At 44.7% G+C, this 16,718-nt stretch overlaps 1 protein-coding gene across 1 annotated transcript in view; it reads right to left on the bottom strand.

Annotated features, from left to right (window-relative positions):
- Positions 1 to 16,718, bottom strand: part of LOC112240916 (pyruvate carboxylase, mitochondrial-like) — a 492,742-nt gene that overhangs the window by 29,602 nt on the left and 446,422 nt on the right. The window contains exon 17 of the mRNA XM_042329317.1: positions 16,281 to 16,388. Coding sequence (XP_042185251.1) covers positions 16,281 to 16,388 — 108 coding nt within the window. The remainder of the gene's footprint in view (positions 1 to 16,280; positions 16,389 to 16,718) is intronic.

The following is a 16,718-nucleotide window of genomic DNA, read 5'->3' as shown; positions in this document are numbered from 1 at the left end:
GCCTGGTTGGTTTGTTCCATCCTGCCTGGCTGGTTTGTTCCATCCTGCCTGGTTGGTTTGTTCCATCCATCCTGCCTGGTTGGTTTGTTCCATCCTGCCTGGTAGCTTTGTTCCATCCATCCTGCCTGGTTGGTTTGTTCCATCCATCCTGCCTGGTTGGTTTGTTCCATCCTGCCTGGTAGGTTTGCTCCATCCTGCCTGGTAGCTTTGCTCCATCCTGCCTGGTAGCTTTGCTCCATCCTGCCTGGTAGCTTTGCTCCATCCTCCTGGTTGGCTACTCTGGTTATTTTGCTCTCATCAACCTCTTTTAGAGCAGCATGCTGCCTCTCTCTGCACCATAGGTGATATTCCACCCAAACTCTGTTCGACATGGTCTCTCCAACCCTGTTCCTGCAGCTACCTGCTTCTTCATTTGGGAGATCAAGTTAAATATTTTCGGGAACATCAATAGCAACAAAACATGTTTAATTAAAGTGTTGACAGCCCTTCTCTCTGTTCTGGAGGAGAAGGAAACACAGGGTACTGAGATATTCTGTAGTTAAAACCTGTTGAGTGTAGGGGGCACTATTTTGATGCTTGGATGAAAAACGTACCCAAATTAAACTGCCTATTTCTCAGGCCCAGAAGCTAGAATATGCATATAATTGTCAGATTAGGAGAGAAAACACTCTAAAGTTTCCAAAACTATCAAAATATTGTCTGTGAGTATAACATAACTGATATTGCAGCTGAAAACCTGTGGATAATCCAACTAGGAAGTGCCTCTTATTTTGAAAGCTCCCTGTTCCATTGCATGCCTTCCCTCCATTTAACTTCTTAAGTTATAGTGTGCAGCATTTTCACTTTTAGATAAATAGCGTGCCCAATTTCAATTTCCTGCTACTCATGCCAAGAATATAAGATATGCATATTATTAGTAGAAAACACGCTGACGTTTCTAAAACTGTTTGAATCATGTCTGTGAGTATAACAGAACTTATGTAGCAGGAAAAACCCTGAGAGCTAACCGTTCAGATTTTTGTTTTTAGGTCTCTGTCTGTTCAGTGAGTCTCATTGGAAAACAATATTTCTTAGGAACTTGTTTTCCGTTCCTACCGCTTCCACTGGATGTCACCAGTCTTTGGAATTTGGTTGAGGTTATTCATTTGGGCAATGAAGAAGTACGGCCATCTAGGAACTGCGTAACACTGTTGAGAGTTGCGCAAGACTTGAAAAGTAGCTTGGTTTGTTGTCTTCCTGTACTGAACACAGATAGACCCGTCTTCCATTTGATCGACTATTAACGTTTAAAAATACCTAAAGTTGTATTACAAAGTACTTTGAAATGTTTTGGCAAAGTTTACAGGCAACTTTTGAAATATTTTGTAGTGACGTTGCGCAATTTGGAAGCTGTTTTTTTATGGATCAAAAGCGCCAAATAAATTGACATTTTGGATATATATGGACGGAATTAATCGAACAAAAGGACCAATTGTGATTTTATGGGACATATTGGAGTGCCAGCAAAAGAAGCTCGTCAAAGGTAAGGCATGTTTTATATTTTATTTCTGCGTTTTGTGTAGCACCTGCAGGGTTGAAATATGCTTCCCTCTTTGTTTACTGTTGTGCTATCATCAGATAATAGCTTCTTATGTTTGCCGAAAAGCCTTTTTAAAATCTGACATGTTGGCTGGATTCACAACGAGTGTGGCTTTAATTTAGTATGCTACAGGTGTGATTGAATGAAAGTTTGTTTTTTATATAATTTTATTTGAATTTGCCGAGCTGCATTTCCTTTGGCCAGCTTCCCCTATACCATAAGAAGTTAAAGGGATAGCAACCAGATTCCTTTCCCTATGGCTTCCACATGATGTGAACAGTCTTTAGACATAGTTTCAGCCTTTTATTCTGAAAAATGAGCGAGAACGATCACTTCGCTACAGTGGATGGCTGAGTGCCAGCAGAGTTTTGCATGCGCAACAGCTTGGAGCAGATATTTTCTCTCTCTCTCCTATTGAAAAAGCTACCGTCCGGTTGAAATACTATTTATTATTTATTGTAAAAACAACCTGAGGATTGATTATAAAAAACGTTTGACATGTTTCTACGAACTTTACGGATTCTATTTGGAATTTTCGTCTGCCCCTTCGTGACCGCTCGAGCCTGTGGATTACTGAACAAAACGCGCCAAACAAATGGAGGTATTTTGGATATAAAAATAATCTTTATGGAACAAAAGGAACATTTATTGTGTAACTGGGAGTCTCGTGAGTGCAAACATCCAAAGATCATCAAAGGTGAGCGATTCATTTTATTGCTTTTCTGACTTTCGTGACCAATCTACTTTGCTGCTAGCTGTTTGTAATGTTTTGTCTGCTGAGAGAAATGTCCTAACATAAACGCTTGGTATGCTTTCGCTGTAAAGCTTTTTTGAAATCTGACACGCCAGGTGGAATAACAACAAGCTAAGATGTGTTTTGCTATATTGCACTTGTGATTTCATGAAATTAAATATTTTTAGTAATTTCATTTGAATTTGGAGCTCTGCAATTCAGCGGATGTTGACGATAACGGGATGGTGTTCTTCAAGAATTAAAGGAATGAAGGAGAGAGAGGAGGAGTTGGAAACACGGTACTGAGATATTCTGTAGTTAAAAAGGAATGAAGGAGAGAGAGGGGGAGATGGAAACACACAGTAATGAGATATTCTGTAGTTAAAGGAATGAGTCAACCTATAAATGAACTCTGTAAGCTTCCACAATCAATGAACCAACAATATGGCCTAGGGCTTTACGTTGTCTCCCAGACTCATGGATAGAAAGTTTGGAGTGTAGCGTCAGGTAACTAGTCCATCCAGTTTGCATAATAATACAATCAGCACTTAAAAGGCCAGACCAATTATGTACCAAAAAACTCTTAAATCAGTTTTGTTTGATATTTTTCAGCCGTGCGTAATATGCCATAGGCTATGTATTGAATAATGGCACAATCATTATTTTAATGATAAGAATTTGTTCTTTAACTGACTTGCCTGGTTAAATAACGGTTCAATAAAAAAATGTAGAAAACATTTAAATGCATAAGATCTAATATGCATATGGCTGTTTTGTATTTTAATCATCACCAGCTGTCCAGTTCATTGTCTGAAGACGTTGAAACAACATTCACAATGACCATGTTTTCCACATCAGTTTCAACCTGCTGTTGGAACGTCTTTCTTCAAATTGATCAATCACAGTGAGGTGAAGTGTAAAAGCAGGATACTATTTAAATTATACGTTTTTTTTGTGGTGATTAATCGTTTACATTGATGTCGGAGTGGTTAGAAGGACAATAGAGCCCTGATGGTAGTTAGAGCCCTGAGTACCAGGCCATTAGGACCCAATGGTAGTTAGAGCCCTGAGTACCAGGTCATTAGGACCTGATGGTAGTTAGAGCCCTGAGTACCAGGCCATTAGGACCCAATGGTAGTTAGAGCCCTGAGTACCAGGCCATTAGGACCCAATGGTAGTTAGAGCCCTGAGTACCAGGTCATTAGGACCTGATGGTAGTTAGAGCCCTGAGTACCAGGTCATTAGGACCTGATGGTAGTTAGAGCCCTGAGTACCAGGCCATTAGGACCCAATGGTAGTTAGAGCCCTGAGTACCAGGTCATTAGGACCTGATGGTAGTTAGAGCCCTGAGTACCAGGCCATTAGGACCCAATGGTAGTTAGAGCACTGAGTACCAGGCCATTAGGACCCAATGGTAGTTAGAGCCCTGAGTACCAGGTCATTAGGACCTGATGGTAGTTAGAGCCCTGAGTACCAGGCCATTAGGACACGGTGATAGTTAGAGCCCTGAGTACCAGGCCATTAGGACCTGATGGTAGTTAGAGCCCTGAGTACCAGGCCATTAGGACCTGATGGTAGTTAGAGCCCTAAGTACCAGGCCATTAGGACCTGATGATAGTTAGAGCCCTGAGTACCAGGCCATTTGAACCTTATGGTCATTAGAGAGTTGGGTAGTACCAACGCGTGTCCTGAGTGCAAAAGGAGATTACCTAGACTCAACGGTAATATATAATTTTACTGCAGTCATTACTCATGAGTGCCGGTGTGGTGATAATACAGTCACCGCAAAAAAGCTCTGTGTGTGAAGACTGAAAAGACTGAAAAGATTTGTCATGGGTCCCCAGATACTCAAAAAGTTCTACAGCTGCACCATCGAGAGCATTCTGACCGGTTGCATCACCGCCTGATATGGCAACCACTCAGCATCTGACCGTAAGGCGGTCTCTCTACAGAGAGTAGTGCGTACGTCTCAGTACATAACTGGGGCTAAGCTTCCTGTCATCCAGGACCTATGTAATAGGCAGTGTCAGAGGAAGGCAGAAACATTTGTCAGAGACTCCGGTCAACCAAGTTATAGACAGTTTTCTCTGCTACCGCATGGCAAGCGGTGCAGGAGTGCCAAGTCTAGGACCAAAAGGCTCCTTAACAGCTTCTACCCCCAAGCCATAAGACTCCTGAACAATGAATCAATCTGTACAATATGTATATAGCCTCCACATTGACTCTGTACCGTAATACCCTGTATAAAGTCTCCACATTGACTCTGTACCGTAACACCCTGTATATAGCCTCCACATTGACTGTGTACCGTAACACCCTGTATATAGTCTCCACATTGACTCTGTACCGTAATACCCTGTATATAGCCTCCACATTAACTCTGTACCGTAACACCCTGTATATAGCCTCCACATTAACTCTGTATATAGTCTCCACATTGACTCAGTACTAGTACCCCTTGTATATAGCCTCCACATTGACTCTGTACCGGTACCCCCTGTATATAGCCTCCACATTGACTCTGTACCGGTACCCCCTGTATATAGCCTCCACATTGACTCTGTACTAGTACCCCCTGTATATAGCCTCCACATTGACTCTGTACCGTAATACCCTGTATATAGTCTCCACATTGACTCTGTACCGTAATACCCTGTATATAGTCTCCACATTGACTCTGTACCGTAATACCCTGTATATAGTCTCCACATTGACTCTGTACCGTAATACCCTGTATATAGTCTCCACATTGACTCTGTACCGTAATACCCTGTATATAGCCTCCACATGAACTCTGTACCGTAACACCCTGTATATAGCCTCCACATTAACTCTGTACCGTAACACCCTGTATATAGTCTCCACATTGACTCAGTACTAGTACCCCTTGTATATAGCCTCCACATTGACTCTGTACCGGTACCCCCTGTATATAGCCTCCACATTGACTCTGTACCGGTACCCCCTGTATATAGCCTCCACATTGACTCTGTACTAGTACCCCCTGTATATAGCCTCCACATTGACTCTGTACCGTAATACCCTGTATATAGCCTCCACATGAACTCTGTACCGTAATACCCTGTATATAGTCTCCACATTGACTCTGTACCGTAATACCCTGTATATAGTCTCCACATTGACTCTGTACCGTAATACCCTGTATATAGTCTCCACATTGACTCTGTACCGTAATACCCTGTACATAGCCTCCACATTGACTCAGTACCGGTACCCCCTGTATATAGCCTCCACATGAACTCTGTACCGTAACACCCTGTATATAGCCTCCACATTGACTCTGTACCTGTACCCCCTGTATATAGCCTCCACATTGACTCAGTACCGGTACCCCTGTATATAGCCTCCACATTGACTCTGTACCGGTACCCCTGTATATAGCCTCCACATTGACTCTGTACCGGTACCCCCTGTATATAGCCTCCACATTGACTCTGTACCAGTACCCCCTGTATATAGCCTCCACATTGACTCTGTACCGGTACCCCTGTATATAGCCTCCACATTGACTCTGTACCGGTACCCCCTGTATATAGCCTCCACGTTGACTCAGTACTAGTACCCCTGTATATAGCCTCCACATTGACTCTGTACCAGTACCCCTGTATATAGTCTCCACATTGACTCTGTACCGTAACACCCTGTATATAGCCTCCACATTGACTCAGTACTGGTACCCCTGTATATAGCCTCCACATTGACTCTGTACTGGTACCCCTGTATATAGTCCCCCACATTGACTCAGTACTAGTACCCCTGTATATAGCCTCCACATTGACTCTGTACCATAACACCCTGTATATAGTCTCCACATTGACTCTGTACCGTAACACCCTGTATATAGCCTCCACATTGACTCAGTACTAGTACCCCCTGTATATAGCCTCCACATTGACTCTGTACCGTAACACCCTGTATATAGTCTCCACATTGACTCTGTACCGTAATACCCTGTATATAGCCTCCACATGAACTCTGTACCGTAACACCCTGTATATAGCCTCCACATTAACTCTGTACCGTAACACCCTGTATGTAGTCTCCACATTGACTCAGTACTAGTACCCCTTGTATATAGCCTCCACATTGACTCTGTACCGGTACCCCCTGTATATAGCCTCCACATTGACTCTGTACTAGTACCCCCTGTATATAGCCTCCACATTGACTCTGTACCGTAATACCCTGTATATAGTCTCCACATTGACTCTGTACCGTAATACCCTGTATATAGTCTCCACATTGACTCTGTACCGTAATACCCTGTATATAGTCTCCACATTGACTCTGTACCGTAATACCCTGTATATAGTCTCCACATTGACTCTGTACCGTAATACCCTGTATATAGCCTCCACATGAACTCTGTACCGTAACACCCTGTATATAGCCTCCACATTAACTCTGTACCGTAACACCCTGTATATAGTCTCCACATTGACTCAGTACTAGTACCCCTTGTATATAGCCTCCACATTGACTCTGTACCGGTACCCCCTGTATATAGCCTCCACATTGACTCTGTACCGGTACCCCCTGTATATAGCTTCCACATTGACTCTGTACCGGTACCCCTGTATATAGCCTCCACATTGACTCTGTACCGGTACCCCCTGTATATAGCCTCCACATTGACTCTGTACCGGTACCCCCTGTATATAGCCTCCACACTGACTCTGTACCGGTACCCCTGTATATAGCCTCCACATTGACTCTGTACCGGTACCCCTGTATATAGCCTCCACACTGACTCTGTACCGGTACCCCTGTATATAGCCTCCACATTGACTCAGTACCGGTACCCCTGTATATAGCCTCCACATGAACTCTGTACCGTAACACCCTGTATATAGCCTCCACATTGACTCTGTACCTGTACCCCCTGTATATAGCCTCCACATTGACTCAGTACCGGTACCCCCTGTATATAGCCTCCACATTGACTCTGTACCGGTACCCCTGTATATAGCCTCCACATTGACTCTGTACCGGTACCCCCTGTATATAGCCTCCACATTGACTCTGTACCAGTACCCCTGTATATAGCCTCCACATTGACTCTGTACCGGTACCCCTGTATATAGCCTCCACATTGACTCTGTACCGGTACCCCCTGTATATAGCCTCCACATTGACTCAGTACTAGTACCCCCTGTATATAGCCTCCACATTGACTCTGTACCAGTACCCCCTGTATATAGTCTCCACATTGACTCTGTACCGTAACACCCTGTATATAGCCTCCACATTGACTCAGTACTGGTACCCCCTGTATATAGCCTCCACATTGACTCTGTACTGGTACCCCCTGTATATAGTCCCCACATTGACTCAGTACTAGTACCCCCTGTATATAGCCTCCACATTGACTCTGTACCATAACACCCTGTATATAGTCTCCACATTGACTCTGTACCGTAACACCCTGTATATAGCCTCCACATTGACTCAGTACTAGTACCCCCTGTATATAGCCTCCACATTGACTCAGTACTAGTACCCCCTGTATATAGCCTCCACATTGACTCTGTACCGTAACACCCTGTATATAGTCTCCACATTGACTCTGTACCGTAATACCCTGTATATAGCCTCCACATGAACTCTGTACCGTAACACCCTGTATATAGCCTCCACATTAACTCTGTACCGTAACACCCTGTATGTAGTCTCCACATTGACTCAGTACTAGTACCCCTTGTATATAGCCTCCACATTGACTCTGTACCGGTACCCCCTGTATATAGCCTCCACATTGACTCTGTACCGGTACCCCCTGTATATAGCCTCCACATTGACTCTGTACTAGTACCCCCTGTATATAGCCTCCACATTGACTCTGTACCGTAATACCCTGTATATAGTCTCCACATTGACTCTGTACCGTAATACCCTGTATATAGTCTCCACATTGACTCTGTACCGTAATACCCTGTATATAGTCTCCACATTGACTCTGTACCGTAATACCCTGTATATAGTCTCCACATTGACTCTGTACCGTAATACCCTGTATATAGCCTCCACATGAACTCTGTACCGTAACACCCTGTATATAGCCTCCACATTAACTCTGTACCGTAACACCCTGTATATAGTCTCCACATTGACTCAGTACTAGTACCCCTTGTATATAGCCTCCACATTGACTCTGTACCGGTACCCCCTGTATATAGCCTCCACATTGACTCTGTACCGGTACCCCCTGTATATAGCCTCCACATTGACTCTGTACCGGTACCCCTGTATATAGCCTCCACATTGACTCTGTACCGGTACCCCCTGTATATAGCCTCCACACTGACTCTGTACCGGTACCCCCTGTATATAGCCTCCACATTGACTCTGTACCGGTACCCCCTGTATATAGCCTCCACACTGACTCTGTACCGGTACCCCCTGTATATAGCCTCCACATTGACTCAGTACCGGTACCCCTGTATATAGCCTCCACATGAACTCTGTACCGTAACACCCTGTATATAGCCTCCACATTGACTCTGTACCTGTACCCCTGTATATAGCCTCCACATTGACTCAGTACCGGTACCCCTGTATATAGCCTCCACATTGACTCTGTACCGGTACCCCTGTATATAGCCTCCACATTGACTCTGTACCGGTACCCCTGTATATAGCCTCCACATTGACTCTGTACCAGTACCCCCTGTATATAGCCTCCACATTGACTCTGTACCGGTACCCCTGTATATAGCCTCCACATTGACTCTGTACCGGTACCCCTGTATATAGCCTCCACATTGACTCAGTACTAGTACCCCTGTATATAGCCTCCACATTGACTCTGTACCAGTACCCCTGTATATAGTCTCCACATTGACTCTGTACCGTAACACCCTGTATATAGCCTCCACATTGACTCAGTACTGGTACCCCTGTATATAGCCTCCACATTGACTCTGTACTGGTACCCCCTGTATATAGTCCCCACATTGACTCAGTACTAGTACCCCCTGTATATAGCCTCCACATTGACTCTGTACCATAACACCCTGTATATAGTCTCCACATTGACTCTGTACCGTAACACCCTGTATATAGCCTCCACATTGACTCAGTACTAGTACCCCCTGTATATAGCCTCCACATTGACTCAGTACTAGTACCCCCTGTATATAGCCTCCACATTGACTCTGTACCGTAACACCCTGTATATAGTCTCCACATTGACTCTGTACCGTAATACCCTGTATATAACCTCCACATTGACTCTGTACCGGTACCCCCTGTATATAGCCTCCACATTGACTCTGTACCGGTACCCCCTGTATATAGCCTCCACATTGACTCTGTACCGTAACACCCTGTATATAGTCTCCACATTGACTCTGTACCGTAACACCCTGTATATAGCCTCCACATTGACTCTGTACTGGTACCCCCTGTATATAGCCTCCACATTGACTCTGTACCGTAACACCCTGTATATAGTCTCCACATTGACTCTGTACCGTAACACCCTGTATATAGTCTCCACATTGACTCTGTACTGGTACCCCCTGTATATAGCCTCCACATTGACTCTGTACCGTAACACCCTGTATATAGTCTCCACATTGACTCTGTACTGGTACCCCCTGTATATAGTCCCCACATTGACTCAGTACTAGTACCCCCTGTATATAGCCTCCACATTGACTCTGTACCGTAACACCCTGTATATAGCCTCCACATTGACTCTGTACCGTAACACCCTGTATATAGTCCCCACATTGACTCAGTACTAGTACCCTCTGTATATAGTCCCCACATTGACTCAGTACTAGTACCCCCTGTATATAGCCTCCACATTGACTCTGTACCGTAACACCCTGTATATAGTCTCCACATTGACTCAGTACTAGTACCCCCTGTATATAGCCTCCACATTGACTCTGTACCGGTACCCCCTGTAAATAGCCTCCACATTGACTCTGTACCGGTACCCCCTGTATATAGCCTCCACATTGACTCTGTACCGGTACCCCCTGTATATAGCCTCCACATTGACTCTGTACCGGTACCCCCTGTATATAGCCTCCACATTGACTCTGTACCGGTACCCCCTGTATATAGCCTCCACATTGACTCTGTACCGGTACCCCCTGTATATAGCCTCCACATTGACTCTGTACCGGTACCCCCTGTATATAGCCTCCACATTGACTCTGTACCGGTACCCCCTGTATATAGTCTCCACATTGACTCTGTACTGTAACACCCTGTATATAGCCTCCACATTGACTCTGTACCGTAACACCCTGTATATAGTCTCCACATTGACTCTGTACCGTAACACCCTGTATATAGCCTCCACATTGACTCTGTACCGTAACACCCTGTATATAGTCTCCACATTGACTCTGTACCGTAACACCCTGTATATAGCCTCCACATTGACTCTGTACTGTAACACCCTGTATATAGTCTCCACATTGACTCTGTACCGTAACACCCTGTATATAGCCTCCACATTGACTCTGTACCGTAACACCCTGTATATAGTCTCCACATTGACTCTGTACCGTAACACCCTGTATATAGCCTCCACATTGACTCTGTACTGTAACACCCTGTATATAGTCTCCACATTGACTCAGTACTAGTACCCCTTGTATATAGCCTCCACATTGACTCTGTACTGTAACACCCTGTATATAGCCTCCACATTGACTCTGTACTGTAACACCCTGTATATAGTCTCCACATTGACTCAGTACTAGTACCCCTTGTATATAGCCTCCACATTGACTCTGTACTGTAACACCCTGTATATAGTCTCCACATTGATATTTTATTGTGTTACTTTTTTATCCTTTTCTACTTTAGTTTATTTGGTAAATATTTTCTTAGGGTCTATTTTCCTGAATTTCCTGACTGATGTGCCCAAAGTAAGCTGCCTCCCAGAAGCCAGGATACACACACTGCTCAAAAAAAATGAAGGGAACACTAAAATAACACATCCTAGATCTGAATGAATGAAATATTCTTATTAAATACTTTTTTCTTTACATAGTTGAATGCGCTGACAACATCAAACTTATCAACCCATGGAGGTCTGGATTTGGAGTCACACTCAAAATTAAAGTGGAAAACCACACTACAGGCTGATCCAACTTTGATCTAATGTCCTTAAAACAAGTCAAAATGAAGCTCAGTCGTGTGTGTGGCCTCCATGTGCCTGTATGGCCTCCCTACAACTCCCGGGCATGCTCCTGATGAGGTGGCGGATGGTCTCCTGAGGGATCTCCTCCCAGACCTGGACTAAAGCATCTGCCAACTCCTGGACAGTCTGTGGTGCAACGTGGCGTTGGTGGATGGAGCGAGACATGATGTCCCAGATGTGCTCAATAGGATTCAGGTCTGGGGAACGGGCGGGCCAGTCCATAGCATCAATGCCTTCCTCTTGCAGGAACTGCTGACACACTCCAGCCACATGACGTCTAGCATTGTCTTGCATTAGGAGGAACCCAGGACCAACCACACCAGCATATGGTCTCACAAGGGGTCTGAGGATCTCATCTCGGTACCTAATGGCAGTCAGGCTACCTCTGGCGAGCACATGGAGGGCTGTGCAGCCCCCCAAAGAAATGCCACCCCACACCATGACTGACCCACCGCCAAATCGGCCATGCTGGAGGATGTTGCAGGCAGCAGAACGTTCTCCACGGCGTCTCCAGACTCTGTCACGTCTGTCACGTGCTCAGTGTGAACCTGCTTTCATCTGTGAAGAGCACAGGGCACCAGTGGCGAATTTACATTTATGTTCCCAATACAAACACCTCCAGTTCCCCTACTGTGCCCCCCTAGTCGTGTGTGTGTGTGTGTGTGTGTGTGTGTGGTGTGTCTGGGGGGACGCCACAGCAGACAAACAACAAAGTTTGTTATTTTCTTCTGTGACTGGAGGCTACTGCTTCTCTCAGGAGAGAGGGAGAGAGGGAGAGAGGGAGAGAGGGAGAGAGGGAGAGAGGGAGAGAGGGAGAGAGGGAGAGAGGGAAGGAGACAATGAGAGAGGAAGGGAGAAGGAGGGAGGGAGAGAATGAGAGAGGAAGGGAGAAGGAGGGAGAGAGAATGAGAGAGGGAGGGAGAGAATGAGAGAGGAAGGGAGAAGGAGGGAGGGAGAGAATGAGAGAGGGAAGGGAGAAGGAGGGAGGGAGAGAATGAGAGAGGAAGGGAGAAGGAGGGAGGGAGAGAATGAGAGAGGAAGGGAGAAGGAGGGAGGGAGAGAATGAGAGAGGAAGGGAGAAGGAGGGAGGGAGAGAATGAGAGAGGAAGGGAGAAGGAGGGAGAGAGTGAGAGAGGAAGGGAGGGGGGTGAGGGAGGGATTGGAGGGGAGTGAGGGAGCGAGGGGGTGGAGGTAAGTATGGAGGAGAGAGAAAGGGAGGAGTGAGGGAGGGAGGGTGAGAGGAAGGGAGGAAGGAAGGAAAGGAGATAGGGAGGGAGGGAGGGTGAGAGGGAGGGAGGTCTGGAGGGTGAGAGGAAGGGAGGAAGGAAGGAAAGGAGGAAGAGAAGGAGGGAGGGCGAGAGGAAGAGAGAGAGGGAGTGAGTAGGAAGGAGGGAGGGGGAGTGAGGGAAGGGAGAGAGGGAGGATGAGAGGGAGGGAGGGTGAGAGGGAGGGAGGATGAGAGGGAGGGAGGGAGAGGGGAAGGAAGGAAGGAAGGGAGGGGGAGGGAGGGGGAGGGGGAGGAAGAGGGAGGGAGGAATAAATTAACAAAAAATACCACAGTGTGCCATCACAGCAGCAAGATGTTTGACCTGTCATCACAAGAAAAGGGCAACCAGTGAAGAACAAACACCATTTTAAATGCAACCCATATTTATGTTTATTTATTCTCCCTTTTGTACTTTGACTATTTGCACATCGTTACAACACTGTAGACAGATATAATATGACATTTAAAATGTCTTCATTCTTCTGGAACTTCTGTGAGTGTAATGTTTACTGTTTTTTGATTGTTTATTTAATGTTTCTGTTTATCTACTTCACTTGCTTTGGCAATGTTAACATATGTTTCCATGTTAATAAAGGGAGGGAGGGAGGGGTGGGGAGGGAGGGGTGGGGAGGGAGGGAGGGGTGGGGAGGGGGAGGGAGGGGAGGGAGGGAGGGGGTGGGGAGGGGTGGGAGGGGTGGGGAGGGAGGGAGGGGGGGGGAGGGAGGGGTGGGGGAGGGAGGGAGGGAGGGAGGGAGGGAGGGAGGGAGGGAGGGAGGGAGGGAGGGGTGGGGAGGGAGGGAGGGAGGGGAGGGAGGGGGGGGAGGGGAGGGAGGGGAGGGAGGGAGGGGAGGCAGGGGAGGGAGGGAGGGAGGGGTGGGGAGGGAGGGAGGAGAGGGAGGGAGGGGTGGGGAGGGAGGGGAGGGAGGGAGGGGAGGGAGGGGAGGGAGGGGTGGGGGGGGGAGGGAGGGGGGGTGGGGAGGGAGGGAGGGAGGGAGGGAGGGAGGGAGGGAGGGAGGGAGGGGGGAGGGAGGGAGGGGTGGGGGAGGGAGGGGGGAGGGAGGGAGGGGGGGGGGGAGGGGAGGGAGGATTGAAGGAGGAAGGAAGGAAGGAAGGGAGGGAGGGAGGATCACACACAGTATTAAGAGAGTTGTAGATTGTGTTGAGATCCACTATATTTAAAGGGAAATCTGGGATTGCTGTGTATTTAAAAAAAAACATTTATATTAGTATGTGAAGTTTGACCACTTTGCTGTTATTTGAATCCCAGATTGTCCCTTTAACTGTCAATAATCCCCAACTCTTCTCAACATGGTTGATATAATGCTCCTGGAGGTCTGCTTTCTCCTCTTTTTCTCTTGGGAGTTACTGACACAGGTGGGCAATGGGTGTGTTTGTGTGTAATGTTTGAGTGTGTTTGTGTGTAATGTTTGGGTGTGTTTGTGTGTAATGTTTGGGTGTGTTTGTGTGTAATGTTTGGGTGTGTGTGTATGTGTGTAATGTTTGGGTGTGTGTGTATGTGTGTAATGTGTGCATGTGTGTAATGTTTGAGTGTGTGTGTATGTGTGTAATGTGTGTATGTGTGTGTACGTGTGTAAAATTTGAGTGTGTGTGTGTGTATGTGTGTAATGTTTGAGTGTGTGTGTATGTGTGTGTTGAAACTAATTCTGCTCATAGTGGAAAGACGGGTAATAAGGGTGATACTGTAATAACTATGATACTGTAATAACTATGATACTGTAATAACTATGATACTGTAATAACTATGATACTGTAATTACTATGATACTGTAATAACTATGATACTGTAATAACTATGATACTGTATTTACTATGATACTGTAATAGATATGATACTGTAATTACTATGATACTGTAATAACTATGATACTGTAATAAGGGTGATACTGTAATAACTATGATACTGTAATAACTATGATACTGTAATAACTATGATACTGTAATTACTATGATACTGTAATAGCTATGATACTGTAATTACTATGATACTGTAATAACTATGATACTGTAATAGATATGATACTGTAATTACTATGATACTGTAATTACTATGATACTGTAATAGATATGATACTGTAATTACTATGATACTGTAATAACTATGATACTGTAATAAGGGTGATACTGTAATAACTATGATACTGTAATAACTATGATACTGTAATAACTATGATACTGTAATTACTATGATACTGTAATAGCTATGATACTGTAATTACTATGATACTGTAATAACTATGATACTGTAATTACTATGATACTGTAATTACTATGATACTGTAATAGCTATGATAATGTAATAAGGGTGATACTGTAATAACTATGCTACTGTAAAAACTATGATACTGTAATAATGGTGATCCTGTAATAACTATGATACTGTAATAGCTATGATACTGTAATTACTATGATACTGTAATAACTATGATACTGTAATTACTATGATACTGTAATTACTATGATACTGTAATAGCTATGATACTGTAATTACTATGATACTGTAATAGCTATGATAATGTAATAAGGGTGATACTGTAATAACTATGCTACTGTAAAAACTATGATACTGTAATAATGGTGATCCTGTAATAACTATGATACTGTAATAACTATGATACTGTAATAACTATGATACTGTAATAAGGGTGATGCTGTAATAAGGGTGATACTGTAATAACTATGATAGTGTAATAACGATGATACTGTAATAAGGGTGATACTGTAATAACTGTGATACTGTAATAAAGGTGATACTGTAATAACTATGATACTGTAATAGCTATGATACTGTAATAAGGGCGATAATGTAATAATGGTGATACTGTAATAACGGTGCTACTGTAATTAGGGTGATACTGTAATTACTATGATACTGTAATAAGGGTGATACTGTAATAACGGTGATACTGTAATACGGGTGATACTGTAATAACTATGATACTGTAATAGCTGTCATACTGTAATAAGGGTGGTACTGTAATAACTTTGATACTGTAATAAAGGTGATACTGTAATAATGGCGATCCTGTAATAAGGGTGATACTGTAATAACTATGATACTGTAATAAAGGTGATACTGTAATAAGGGTGATACTGTAACAATGGTGAATCTGTAATAAGGGTGGTACTGTAATAAGGGTGATACTGTAATAAAGGTGATACTGTAATAAGGGTGATACTGTAATAAAGGTGATACTGTAATACGGGTGGTACTCTAATACGGGTGGTACTGTAATACGGGTGGTCTCTCCCTGTGTGAGTCTCTCCCTGTGTGAGTGTCTCCCTGTGTGAGTGTCTCCCTGTGTGAGTGTCTCCCTGTGTGAGTCTCTCCCTGTGTGAGGGTCTCCCTGTGTGAGTGTCTCCCTGTGTGAGTGTCTCCCTGTGTGAGTGTCTCCCTGTGTGAGTCTCTCCCTGTGTGAGTCTCTCCCTGTGTGAGTGTCTCCCTGTGTGAGTGTCTCCCTGTGTGAGGGTCTCCCTGTATGTGGTTCTGTGTTACCCTGGTCCTGAATGGTTCGGGGAAGCCTCCGTGCGGTATCCCAATGTGTCCTTGTAGAAACTCCACCACAGACAGAGGGAAGGACAGCTCATCAGCTTTTTCCTCCACCTGAAGAACAACCACAATCACAATCACAACCACAATCACAACCACAATCACAACCACAACCACAACCACAACCACAATCACAACCGCAACCACAACCACAATCACAACCACAATCACAATCACAACCACAATCACAACCACAACCACAACCACAATCACAACCACAATCACAACCACAATCACAACCACAACCACAATCACAACCACAATCACAACCACAACCACAACCACAATCACAACCACAACCACAATCACAACCACAATCACAACCACAATCATAACCACAACCACAATCACAACCACAATCACAACCACAACCACAACCACAAC

This window comes from Oncorhynchus tshawytscha, linkage group LG10 (assembly GCF_018296145.1).
Source record: "Oncorhynchus tshawytscha isolate Ot180627B linkage group LG10, Otsh_v2.0, whole genome shotgun sequence".
Classification (NCBI taxonomy): Eukaryota; Metazoa; Chordata; class Actinopteri; order Salmoniformes; family Salmonidae; genus Oncorhynchus; species Oncorhynchus tshawytscha.
This window is presented reverse-complemented; position numbering and strand designations above follow the sequence as displayed.